The sequence below is a fragment of the Ceratosolen solmsi genome, unplaced genomic scaffold, assembly GCF_000503995.2.
Source record: "Ceratosolen solmsi marchali unplaced genomic scaffold, CerSol_1.0 scaffold10, whole genome shotgun sequence".
NCBI lineage: Eukaryota > Metazoa > Arthropoda > Insecta > Hymenoptera > Agaonidae > Ceratosolen > Ceratosolen solmsi.
The window spans coordinates 9,153,046-9,167,113 of NW_011948412.1; the positions used below are offsets into that span (position 1 = coordinate 9,153,046).

A 14,068-nucleotide genomic window follows, 5' to 3' on the forward strand; every position below is an offset into this window, starting at 1 on the left:
GAGCATATATTTCCAGCTGGACAATTCCATGACGATAGCTACCGAGGGGCAAGGCGCGCGAGTTGTCACGAAGGCTCAATGGTCATCTACAAGCCCAATAAGCTTTTGTTGGTCCTTCGTCGTCCTGGACAAGACACCGAGAGTCTCGTCCATTTATATATACATTAATTAATTATCGGTAACATTGTTGCGCGTCGAGTAATCATAATTCGCGAGCACCAGTCGGACAAATGATATTTAAATTTTCCACCGTTAAAACACTCGTGCGGTAAGTTGTACTGTATAAACAGCTGAGAGACGTGGGAGGAATTTACATTTCAGTTAAGCGATATATACACAAGCTTGGCGCATATAATAAAAGTGCTGTTGTGCCATAATGAGTAATAAAACAAGAGGCGATATAAGCGAATTCGAAACTATGAAAAGCAGACAGAAGGAGGGAGAGAGAGAGAGAAAGAGAGAGAGAGAGAGAGAGAGAGCGAATGAGAGATAGAGAGTGATTGAGAGCGATAAAGCAAAAGAATGAGAGAAAGAGAAAGAGAGAGTGGAAATGAAAGAAGCGGCAATGAGTATTAAAGTACAGGGTCGAGTCGATTAAAGGGTATCGAAAAGTTCTCGTACGAGGGTCTGAATAACCCCAATGGGATCGTCATTTTTCACAGGGTGATCGAGTTGAAATGAGCAAATTAGGTTTCTTGGACGGTCGCCGTCCGATCATCCCTCACCTGCCTCCTCGTCACTTCCTTGCAATCTGCATGGCTGACAGGATATCCCGTGGAAGTGGGATACCGCGCACGCACAGCAGACCCCCATAGGTGAGAGCGCCGCGCTCGAGTGCGTGTTCCTTATGAGGGGGCGACAGAGGTAGAGGTACAGGTAGGGGGGGGGGTATAGATAGATAGAGAGAGAGAGAGAGAGAGAGAGAGAGGTGGGTAGAGAGAGAGAGAGAGAGACAGGATGAGAGGGATGGAGCATTTGGAATATGGAGAGGGGTAGGGAGAAAGAGAGAGAAAGAGAGAGAGAGAGAGAGAGAGAGAGAGAGAGAGAGAGAAGAAAGTGAGACGTAGAAGCGAAGGTGGTGGCGGTAGTACCGGTCGGAGCATTGTCCACTGGTTGCACGGGAGAGGGGGCGAGGAGAGGAGAGGAGTGACACGGGAGAACGCGTATATGGCCTCTTATAGGCGCGATGCGCGCGTGTCGAATTTCGGCGCGTGCTGCGACAACGGCCTGAAACCCACACCGAGTCGCCGAGCCACAAACCTTCTCGTCGGGCCTATTCTTTCTTTATCGTTTCTGCCTTTTTCATCCTCTATTTCATATTTAATTTTACTTTTACCGTCACGTCTCGAGGCCAATTAATGCTTTGGCGTATCAAAGAGAAGCGGACCTGTTTTTGATTTCTTCTGGATCTACGATATCCACCGAAGTTTTTCGTGTTGCATATTCAAATGTTTTATGTGTTAGGCTTCAATGATGAATATAATCCCGTCCACCCGTTTAATTACCTAACGTTTTTTATTTATCGATTCTCTAAGTATTTTATTATGTGAAATAATTCGATAGATAACAATATATATGTATGTATGTATATTTAGCAAGTATTATTATAAATTTATTTAAATTTTGAAAAAGCAGAATTCATTCAGGCTCTTAGGGACTATGATTGATATCTCTAATCATTAACTAAATAAGTAAATTCAAAAATAAAATAAGGAAGCAGTCATTTCAACAAGATATATAGTGTGCAAAGAATGAATAAACCGTACATGATAGAGCATTATTTTAACGTAATTACATTAAAATGGAGGCCATAGTTTCGTATAATTCACATATTAGTAAATGTAAAAATTATCGTTTGGGCCTCGACAACGTCAAAAACCGCACAGGGCGCGTGTCGCTCGTCAAGGTGGCACTTACACTTGCGACGGACGACGTAAACGAATAGAAAGCGAGTGAGAAAGGGAGAAGGGAGGCGACGATGCGAAGGACAGAAGAAAAGAAAAAAGATCAGCTGCGACGGCTGACTCGTGCACTACGGGGACTTCGGGGACGCCTTCGCCTCGTGCGAGTAGACCCCTAACGGAGGGGCCATCGACGATTAGTTGAAAACCTCTCCGAGTGTCTACGTACGTACACCTTTCCTGCCTGCTACTCCCCTACCTCTACACTCGCACACGTTGGCAACTAGTGCACACACGCGCCGTCACAAACACACGGAAAATAAAATAGCCTATGCATACACGCGCGCGCGCCCGTGTTTGTATGTGCATATATGTCGACATATGATGTGGGTACCGCGGCGAGTAAGCAAACGAGGGGTGCTTACGTCATTTGGCGTGCGGTGTACGCGCCTATACACAAACACGTTGTCGGTCGAGCGAACGTACGTACGTGTAAACCTATGCATTTGCATGAACATGCGAGCGACAGAACACGAAAGCTCGTGCGACGAAGCCGTCGTAAAGAGAAAAAGAAAAATAATATGAAATGAGAGCGAGTTGGAGAGGGTGTGCGTACTGGGAGCGCGCGCGCAAAAAAAAAAAAAGAGAGTGTGCGAGAGTGGACAGGAGAGAGAGATTGAGAGAGTGTTTGAGAAAGATAGAGTTAGGGAAGGCAGGTGGGAGGGGGAGAGAGAGAGGGAGAGAGAGAGGGAGAGAGGGAGAGAGAGAGAGAGAGAGAGAGAGAGAGAGATGGAGAGAAAAAGAGTCGAGTATATGTTTAGCACGCGTCGGTTTGTTTCCTAGGCGATCAGCACACGATCGCGATCGCAACGATGACAATGCCGTAATTGCGCGTAATCACGAGATTATACAGTTCCTTCTTCATTTTTCCCCACCCGAAACAACGAATTCCCATGATTGTTTATCAAGCCTTTCATCGGTGCTTTTTCACCCTCTGCTTACCCTGCCCGCCTTTCTCTTTCGTGCTGCTGGCAAGCAGACTCAAATACATTCTGTACTTATTTTATTGGAAAAGACTAATGAAATGTCACAAAGTTTGGGAGTAGTGAAGTAGACAATGGTGAACTCTAATCTGAAGGGCTCTGGATTGAATCCTTCTCCAGCATTGTTTCTTACCAACCCTCGGTGCACTGCTCTTTTCTCTTTGCCCCTCGTCTCCTTAACTCCTCCTATATACCTTTCTCGTACAATATATACGCTGAACCATCCGCCGTCCTCTCCTACGCCCGCCAAGAGCTGCGAAATAGTTTTACTTGCGTGGCCTCCTTCGGTTTATCTCTGCCTTTCGCTGCAAGTCGACAAGTTCGAGGAGAAAATAACAAACAGATATTTTTTCTCTCGACGAGTTGCAAATTCTCCAGTCGCCCACTTTCTTATTCCTCCCACAACTGACTAGTGAATATATCCCCTGTGCTCTCTAAGGCTCCCTCTAACAATTACTCAAGCATTTGATGATGCTCGTACGAATGGACGCATGTCTGCAAGGAAATTGAATAGATTGACGAAACATATATTAGAGTGCATGTTTAAGTACAGTGTAAAAAAATCACGCGCGTTATTAATTTTCAGTTGATAAGTCCGCGAGCCTTTACGGAATCTTTAACGATGGAAAAGCAAATTTAACGAATATGACGCTCTCCGTCGTATGGCAACGAACAGAGTAATCAACATAGAGACAGACAGAGAGAGAGAGAGAGAGAGAGAGAGACAGAGAGAGAAAGAGAGAGTAAAGAGTGAAGAGAGATAGGTGAACGAGGGAAAGGGAACTGAGAGAGAGAGAGAGTGAGAGAGAGGCACTAAGGCAGAGAGGAGAGACAAGAAATAGAACATTAATTGTGTAAGCAATATACTTACTGAAATTAATATTAAGGGCTTTAGGCAATTATATATTATACAACGTACGTAGTGCATGTTATTTTAGCGGTTTGACTTTTTGAGTTAATAAAATTGGAGGGACACTATGCACAGTTAGATTAGTAGCAACGGCAACGTTGGCGGTGGTGGGACGACATTAACAGCAGTATCAACACCGATAACAATGACATCGACAACGACAACGACAACGACAACGGCAACGACAATGACAACGACAACGACAACGACAACGACAACAACGACAACGAGAACAACGACGACAACGAAAACGAAAACGAAAACGAAAACGAAAACGACAATGACAACGACAACGGCAACCAATACGATAACGAAAATGACAGTAACGATGACAGCGCAGCGGCAACAACAATAATAATAATCATAATAGTAGTAACAACGACAAGGTAGACGTCGGTCGACGATAATAATAAAGGCGGCGATGACAAAGTCTTTGAGAGCGAGGGCATCCTTCAGCACGCGTCCGCTTCCGTGGAAGCTCGGGAGTACGCGATAAGGGTGAGCGAAAGAGAGAGAGAGAGAGAGAGAGAGAGAGAGAGACAGACAGACAGACAGAGAGTGAGGCCGTGAGGTGAGTCGCGGGGCCGGAGGGGAGGCCAAATCGTCGGGGGCTGTTTGGCTGTTCAGACAACGCTTGGCGGTATTATGGGAGGACGACAGCGTGGCGACGGCGCGAGGTCGCGCGTCTGCGCGAGAGGCCGACGCGCGCACCGCGTGACACCGATCAATAAGCCCCCCCGGTATACGTAGGCGGCCGCCCCATGCTCTCGCCCACCCCCGCGCAAAGGATGTTGAATTCGAAAAGTGTTATTCCGCGCGTCTATCTCTGAATGATATGGAAGGGAACGCCTCTCCACGTGGGAAGCACGTGTACGCACCCGTCGCGGCTACGGAGCCAAGCCGAACTCCTGGGGGGGAGCCTCGGTCCTCGGTCACGCGCTCGCGAGCTTATCATTGCACGAGAATAGAAGAAAGAGAGGTGTGTGATTACGAGAAGGTGGCTGGTTGTTGAGGCTTTTGGGGCGGTTGTTGGACTGGCTAAAGCCAGTGGAGCGTAAGAGGCCTAGGCAACTAACCTGCGAGCCTAAGTGCCGACATCCTCTGGAACTCGGGCTCCTGCAGCCACTTCCACATCCGCCGGAAAGTCTCCCGACCGCTCTTAAGTTTCGACCAGGGCTTGGGGTTGCGTAGTAGGTCGCTCAGAGTACCCTGGCTTCGACAGAGCACCCTCTGGGCAAATATCGCCTGGGGTATGCTGTACCTCTTGAGCTCGGCGCTAATTCGCTGGGCTAGCTCCTTGGTGTTGATCTCCTCGACCTCGGTGGCTCCCGGTGTCGTAGGTCCCGTCTTCATTAGCACCGACGTGTGCTGAGCGTGTTGTTGTTGTTGCTGCTGCTGCTGTTGTTGCTGCTGCTGCTGCTGCTGTTGCTGTTGCTGCTGCTGCTGCTGTTGTTGTTGTTGTTGTTGTTGCTGCTGCTGCTGCTGTTGATGTTGTCCGTGCTGTTGCTGTTGCTGCTGTTGGTGCTGCTGCAGCGACGAGGGCGGCGGCGAGCCCGGGCCTGAGAGCGCTGGCGGTGAGTGAGAGTGATGCGCGAAACCCTGGGGCTGGCTACCCACCGGCGGCGACGGCGGACTCAGGGCCTGAGGGCTCTGCTGGAGCCGGGGCAAGAAAGCCGGCTCGTAATGCGGGCTCGCTGACTTATGGGGCGAATTGAGGGCGCTCCGACTGTAGGCGCTCTGGGGCGAAAGAGGCGAGGGCTGGAGACCCTCCCCTGGGGATGGATAGTTGTGAGGCGGCGACATGCCCATGGAGGGCAGCTTGTCGTAGGCGTAAGGCGAGCCAGCCATTCCGCCTAGTCCGATACCGCCGAGACCGTTGTTCTGCATGACAGCGAAGCTGCCGGTGACGCCGCCGGCGGTTCCCGAACCGGAGCCGGTCCCGCATCCACCAGCTCCGGCTACGGTATGGCCTCCATACGCAAACTTGTCGCTCATCGTTGATATCGGCGGCAACGGCTGCAAGGGCGTCAGCGTGGCGTAACTGGAGCCCGGGCTGAAGCCCGGGGGCGACATTCGCTCGGCGACCGAGGTCAGGGTCTGGTAAGTAGGCTCCGGCTGCATTGCCCGGAAGTCCGTCGCGTCTATCATGCTGGCAACACTGACCGATATACCCGAGGTTGGCGAAAGTTTGCCCGTCGAGAGCAGTTCGTGCTCCTCCTCGTGAGCGTCGCGCGAGTCTGTATCGCACTCGTGGGCCGGCACGATGACGGAGGCGCCGCGCTCGCGCTCCCCCTCGGCGCGCGCCTCCTCTTTTACAGCGGCGAGGGCGCCGGCCGCGAGCAACTCCAGGGGGAGGCTGGCACAGGCGATGTCGGGGCTCTGAGAGGCCGACGAGCCGGACATAACCTCGGCCCCTCCACTGCCAGCCGCCTCGTGCTGCTGCTGCTGTTGCTGCTGCTGCTCCTGTTGTTGGTGCTGCTGCGAGTGCCGAAGCGGCGTCTGCTGCTGCTGCTGCTGCTGCTGCTGCTGCTGCTGCTGCTGCGGCCTTTGCTGCTGCTGCTGCTGGTGCTGCTGCTGCTGCTGCTGCTGCTGCTGCTGCTGCTGCTGCTGCTGCTGCTGCTGCTGCTGCTGCTGCTGCTGCTGCTGCTGCTGCTGCTGCTGCTGCGTGGTCGTGGTGGTGGTGGTCGTGATGGTGGTGGTGGTGGTGGTGCTGCTGCTGCTGCTGCTGCGCCGGTTTGACGGCGGTACTTCCCCCACCGGTTATCGACGCGCCGGCGCCGAGGCCTCGCAGCCGCCGAGGCGCGGGCCCCTCGCCCAGGCTGTCCATGTGCGCCGGCGCGTGGATTCAGGCGGCCATGGCCGCCGCCTCGAGAGAAGGGGGTCGACCGGCCGCGGCTCCAGGTGCGCGCACGTGCGCCGGCGCTCAGCGAGCAGGCATCGAGGGCCGAGCTATCGATTTCCCGGTGCCTCGTGACCGCTGCCGCGGGCTTGACGCCGTAGCCGCGCTCGGGCCGAGGACGGCGGCGACGACGGGTGGGCGGGAGGCGGACTGGGGCCGTCCTGCGGGTCAATGCTGGGATCGATCTCGACACTCGTGGGGGGCGGCCATCGCGCGTAGATACGAGGTTCCTGGACTGCGAGAAGTCGATCAGGAATCACTGGAGGCTGGCGTATCGCGACGGATGCTGACGGCGAGATGGGCGTCCCATCGACTGCCGAAGCGACGGGCGTCGATTTTCCGCAGCGTCGATCGAAGCTCGAGAGCGCGACGCATCCCCCCAATAGAGGGGAGCGGGAAGCGACCCCAGAGGGTGGGTGGGGGCTCGGGCGTTGGAGTCCGAGCGCGTCGATACGCGAATCAATGCTATTGGAGCCGATAGCCTCGGGCTTCCTTCGGCGCGCAAGAAGACCCCTCGGCTCACCTCGGGACTCTTCGGCTGCTGCACGTTCGTAATTTTTGGGCCTGATCACGGACCTGATACGGCGCTGATCTGGCCTCTATAGCAACGAGAATCTCTCGAACGGAAGGACGTTTCCAGGCGAGACTACGCGCGCGGACGAGAAGACGCGACTCGGCCGAGGCGCAGGACTCTCCGTCAAAGGACCCCCCGTGCGCAAGCTCGTCCCCCTTGTGCGCACCCCCGCGTCAGCTCGGTGACGTCAGCTCCGTCGGAGAGGTTTTCGACCGAGGGCTTCGATTATTCGTCGCGCATCCGTGCCGATGGAGCTATGAGAGGCGCTCGGGCTCGACTGGGGGAGAGATCGCACGCAGCCGTTTTCTCCCCCCCCCCCCCCCCCCCCCCAACCCCCCCCCCCCCCGTTCCCTCCCCACCCCCGGGGCCGACACGGCCATCGTCCCGGTTTTTTCGGACGGGCCGCAGCTGTGCGTGAGGAGCCGAGCCCAGTGCTGGATGCAAAAAGTGACGCGCGATCGAGGGCGCGCGGTCCGTGGATTTAGTCCATCGTGAGCCATGGGCTGTCTCTCGGGCCCAATAATTGACACGTAGTCTGAGGTTGAGCGATATCGAGGCTCAGAAGGGAATGCCCGAAGATTGTCGAACTGAAGAAATCGATGGGATCGTTGGCACGAGGGGCGCCGCTCGATTCATCCCTGACTCACATGAGTGCGCGCGCGTCACGCACACACACGCACGGCGATGATGGCAAACAAACCGAGCAATTCTCGCACGCACGCACGCACGCACGCACGCACACTTAGAATTACGAGGGAGTGCGAGGACGCATGGTGCCCGGTGTGGAAAAAAGGAAAAAGAAAGGGCCGATTCTACAAATCGCACACTAGTGCGAGCAAGAGAGCGAGCTTTTCAAGGGGCGGAGATTTCCAGCGCGGGGATCTGTAACGAATTCGATACGCCCGCGAAGGGGAAAAGGAGAGGGGACGCGCGCACCAACACGGGCATGGTGGGGTCGACCAGTACCTTAAGTAGGAGGCCTGCGAATCAGGGATGTCGCCAGATGACGATCAACCCCCAGGCCTCAAGTAGCGTCGCGCTCTCGACTTTTCTGCCCTTCGCGTCGGCTTCCTCGGCCGTTCCCCCGTATCTTTCCACTGAAATTATCATCAGGGCCGTGGCTCGCGTGATCACCGCATTCCCATCGTCGGCAACAATTTCATCTATCCTAATCAATCGATAATGTAATGCATGATTTCGTCCATATCCCAATTATTTTCCTCTTTCAAGACCTTAGGGAATAACTTTTCTATCCGGCCCTTTGCACAGTCTCGATATTCTACTCTTTATTAATGAACGATTCCGCAAATCGTCCCTTATATCGCGCCAACGATTGTATCACTAACGAGCAAAAATTCTTGTCCCGGCATTGATAAGCTTGACTGCTCTTAGCTTAGTTCCTCTTTAGAAATAACGATTTATGTGATCTCTATGTATTAAGTTGTGCTAGTCTCCCTAAGCAATAAGCAAAAACTAATAATTTATAAGTCTTTCTGTACGCTATTGGTGTGTAATACGGTCAAGCCGGAAATAAGACCGTCGCCAATAAACTCTATTCGTTTGGGGTGAAAATAAGTCGGCTGTATTTTTTGTGTATTTACTTCATGTAACTGACAAATACTGCCTCGTAATTTTATTGGATATACAAAAAAACACGTGCCCCGTTTTCTTTTAGATAAACGATACTTTCACGTATACAAAATAAGCGGATCTTAAGTAATTGAGAGTGCCAGTATTATTTTTATTCTAGCTTATCGTTAAGGCTAGAGAAAACCTTGTTTTTCTATTTAGGGCTTACAAATAATATATAAAACGTACGAAAGCGTAGAGAGAAAATTACTAAAATACAATATTTCGATTTTGTAAATCCCCCCCCCCCAATCCACCATCCACCATGAAATAATTCTTAGACAATTGAATTATGATATTTTTGGAACTCTTGCAATGTTTCTTATGAATTCGCTGCGCTGCATCAAATGTGGGGAAAGTATGAATATTGTTGGCATGTTTAAAAAGATTTAAGAATGTAAGAGTCATAAACACATTTATCGGCTCGTTATCGTTAATTTCATGATTATTCAATCCAATCAAAATTTGTTTTTTTTTTGTTCCGTTTTTATTTTTTTTTGTTTTTTTGTTTGTTTGTTTTTTTATGTTTTGTTTTGTTTTAATACGGTGAAAAGATATCTTATAAATATCTTTGCGTAAGTCATCTGCTGTTAAACGTTTGCTTTTCATTTAGTGCTGGCTATTGACATGGTAACATTGAATCGTGTAGCTACGTTACGAGCGTTAATGCTCGTTTCGATAATTTCATATATAAGGGCCACGACAGTTTACAGGCGTTAAAATTCTTGACATACCACAGAACCCAATGACATTAGAGTCCATTGGTTCTAAAATATTATGAGAAAACAAAAAAAGCAAATGGTGGATAAAGGTGATGGAGCGCTTAAGGGTTACGACAGATATTAAATCCGCCTTTAATTGAATAATATCCTGGCGCGCGGCTAAACATATGCTGCTTTCGGACGGTTCGAAAAACCAATAAAACCATACAATGTACCTAATATTTCAAAAGCTTATTCAGGCCCAAACTATCCACCCCTAATACTCTGAATAGACAGCTCATAGCGTCAGGGGCCCCTGGCTTCCACCGAGCGCTCAAAACCGATTTTCCATTCTCTCCGCGCTCCATATGGAGCTCGGAGCGCTCTCATTCGACATGCGAGAAGCACCCCGATGAGCGACCCTCTGTGCGCCGAAAGCACGAAGGCCGAAGGAATCGCGAGAGAAGCCACTGTCCGTCGTGAAATTAATGCCGTCCGCGAGATCTGTCGATCGATACCCGAAACGCGGCCCCGCGACGGTGATCGCGGGGATCCCAGCAAGGCGAGGGGGTCGTGCGCATGCTACGAAGGCACGAGCGAGCCTCGCGTCGGGTTCATTTTGCCAGCCCTGAGGATGTCGGCCGCGTTGTCTCTTGGTCGGTCGCGTGCCGACTGTGGGCGGTGAGGTGGCGTAAGGGGGCGAGGAGGGGTATGGGAGGGGGGGGGAGGAAGAAGAAGAGGCGATGTAACGTCGATACCGCCGCTCTATACGCGAAGAAGCAGTGGCGATGTAACGTCGATACCGCCGCTCTATACGCGACGTTGCGTCGCTCCAAGTGACGGTGGAGGAGGCAGGGAAAGGGCGGACGCGCTCGGAATAGGGGAAGGTGCCATATGAAAGTAAAATAATCGATAGTGCCGACCGATATGTACGTATGTGAATGCATACACGGTTGGGTGAGCCGATGTGTGCGAGAGCGGTGGTGGTGGTGGTGGTGGTGGTGGTGGTGGTGGCGGCGGTGGCGGTGGCGGTGGTGGCGGTTCCTCCCGGCTGCTGCGCAGTGTTTCACGGCCCCAGAGCGAGGAGGAAGAGGACGATTGCGACTACAGTCCAGACGAGGAAGAGTGGAAAAAGACGATTATGGTTGGGAGCGACTACCAGGCGGCGATACCCGAGGGTCTCTGCAAGTACGACGATGCGTTGCCGTACGAAAACGAAGACAAGATGCTGTGGGATCCTTGCCACATGGGCCTATTGTCGGGTTGCGCCTCTCATACTCGGACAGTAGGCCCTGGTGAAGAAGAGCCTCGCAAGGGACCGATTGCCTTGCGCCTCGGTTTCCTTTTATGCTTGAATCGCTGCGTCGAACGGTATATCCCCCCGTTCTCTCCCTTTACGCCTCTAATTCACGAGGCCTCGGTACGTACGAGCGTCAAACGAGTCGAAGGTAAAAATATTGCCACCTAACTGCCGACACTAGCTTGCGTTACTTTACGAGCGCTCTTGTTTAACGTTGGCGTACGACCGACCTTCGCAACATTTCGCGTTATTCGCCGCTGGCTATTTCGCCGAACCGCATATATATGTAATGGATGGTGGGAGAGGAGGAGGAAGAGAGAGAGAGAGGGGGGGGTGACACTCGGGGAACGCTCGACACGTGCATATTAAACGGACGCGCGCGAGGAAATGAGGATGCAATGTGTGTCACTGCATCACATACGATACCTGTCCTATCTATATTATACGTAGGCGCGTCGAAAATTATTCCCTTGGCTGGTTTTCCTTACTGCCTGCCTATATTGCTCTTTGATTGCAATCCTGCGTACTTGAATTTCATTCCCAAGAGTCGAAATTTGTTGATTTGCAATAAGGGCGTTCTCACTAGAAGGAAAGAAAAAAAAAGGTACCGATTTTTATAATCCAGTCTGAGTAATCGGTCATAATAGAGAAACATAACTAAAAATAAATAGTGGCTCACTTCGGTTTAGTGCATCGATGTAGTGGATGTGCGATATATGTAATAAGTCACTGACATAATTAGCGAACTTGATTTATCGATTGGATCAAAATAGCATCTCCTTAATGCAGTGTACTAACGTTAACCGGAAGACGAATAGTAACACGTTAATACTTTCTTCCATGTCATAGGTTAGAACGTTGATTTTAAACTTGTAAAATTGTAATTTTATTATGAATAATGTATGCTGGATAGGAGTCGAGGACTGGTGAGAGGCTCGTAGCGATCAAAGGATATAATCCACGGATACTTTGTACTAAGTCGTCAGCAACATCGGCTCGAACGAGTTTGAAAGTGCGTGGCGTAAAAACAGTAAACCACACGACGCGCGAGACGCATCGATAACCTTAAAATTCATTTGTGTCAAATGCTAAGGAGGTTAGTTTCGGTGGGTCGCGGGGTAAAACTAGGAGCAAGAGAGTAATAAGTGAAGGGCATTGGCACCTATTGTTATTTCGCTGTCCAAGGTCGGGCAGCGTCGTTTGAAAAGTGACCGCTCGAGATAGAATCGAAAAAGCGCAGCGTAGGCGGCGCAGCCAGCCGGGGGAGCGCATATTTTGGAATCGTTGGTAAAATCAATAGTCAGTGGGTCAGAGGGGATGATGGTATGGTCGTGTGGATCGAGACAGAATCGATAGGAAGTGCGGTGGGTGCGAAGCGTGCGGATTGCGCGCGAGGACGCATAACGGAATCCATTGACGCGCGGACAAAAGGAGTTCCCGCGCGGGGGTACTTATAGTCTGTATTTATTAAGCTCCTGGAGAAGATTACGCGCCTGGAGACCGCTGAACAGTCCATCCTCTTTCGGGCTATTTTATTTATATTGACGTGAATTCACCCCCCCCCCCCCCACCCGCCCCACAGACTCTCCCTTTCATATTTCTATTGGGCACATCGGGTACGGTTTTCGCGAGTGCGCGCATCATCTCATTTGTCCTGCTACATTCTAATTACATTCTCGTTATAATGTTTAATTTTTGGAAATTCTTGCGTTCCTTATAACGAGGCCCCGAGTCCCGCTTATCATACACGGCCGCATTTGACAATTCGCGTGTAATCGCGCGTCTCAAAGGGAGAACAAAAAATAGGCTTTTCACGATTAATAGAATGCCAAGATGAGCTTATTATTAGGCAGTTGGATGAGAGAGTGAGAGAGAGAGAGAGAGAGAGAGAGACAGACAGACAGAGAGAGAGAGAGAGATTGTGGGGGGGGGGGGGGCGATGGCGGGGGGGGGGAGGGGAAAGCACGAGTTGCTAATCTGACGAATGTGCGGCTCGTCCCTGCGCCGCGAGTAACCTCGTTCAGTCCCGCTTTCTTCAGAAATCAATATCTATAATTATGTTGTTATACTTGCGACGTGTAGGTGCGAGTCGTGCACTTCTCTGCTCTTCCTCTTCGTTTCAACTTTCAATTTTCATTTTTGTATTTCCGCCCGAATCTGGATACTCTTAATCTCAATTAAACATTTACGCTGGGAATCTTTTGAATCAAAATAGTTTCGATTATTCAAACTTTACATACGAATATCAATGAATAATTCAACTATTTATGCCAAGATTATTTAATATCGGTTAGTGTAGATAAGCTTTTATAAAAAAAAAAAAACGTGACTCAATTTTTCTCCATTCGTCGTCACCTTTACTGTTATTTCAAATTTCTACATTTCAGTGGATTTTATATAATAACATTTTGTGCTTAAATATACTTGCATATATGTATAAATAGAAGTAAATCGTGATTTCTTGAAATCATGTAATTTTAATATAATTACAAATGCTGAGCTCTTTGGGAAAGTATTTAGCATTTTTTTTTCTATGAATAAAATTTAATGCAAGTCAGAAATAGTTCAATGCTTTTGTTACCCACTACCTTCATAACTTGAAACAATAGTTAATGTACATTTTAAGTTCTCTTTATATCCCAGATTTTTAATTTACAATATATATATATATGTGCGTGTGTGTGTGCGCGTGCGTGCGTGCGTGCGTGTGTGTTTGTTTGTTTGTTTGTGTGTGCGCGCGCAATTTTTTTAAATCGTTCAAATTATGTGAATGTATAAAGAAATAAATAAGCTCATTTATATAAAATAAAGAAATGTATTTATAATAGAAATTTAAGAAATATCTAAATTTTGATCGATTACACGAATACCGTTTAAATATAGTATAACATTAAATATTTAAAAATGTATGATATTTCAGCTAATGTTCTAATATGTTATTCCTAATAGACGGTATTTAAGTTACTATCTACTATTACAAATAAATATGCTTGGAATTAAACGATAAATGTTTCGTGTCAAATATCCAATTTAAATAGCGAAATATGGAAAGATCAAATGTCATAATAATGGCAACAATAAAAATATTATAATTTAAATGCATGTGAATTG

The 14,068-nt window shown here is 49.5% G+C and overlaps 1 protein-coding gene across 1 annotated transcript in view; it reads right to left on the reverse strand.

Moving 5' to 3' along the window:
* Nucleotides 1–6,288, reverse strand: part of LOC105359029 (homeobox protein onecut) — a 53,348-nt gene extending 47,060 nt beyond the window's left edge. Inside the window, exon 1 of the mRNA XM_011495507.1 lies at nt 4,931–6,288. Coding sequence (XP_011493809.1) covers nt 4,931–6,257 — 1,327 coding nt within the window. The 5' untranslated portion in view covers nt 6,258–6,288. The remainder of the gene's footprint in view (nt 1–4,930) is intronic.
* Nucleotides 6,289–14,068: the final 7,780 nt, after the last annotated feature.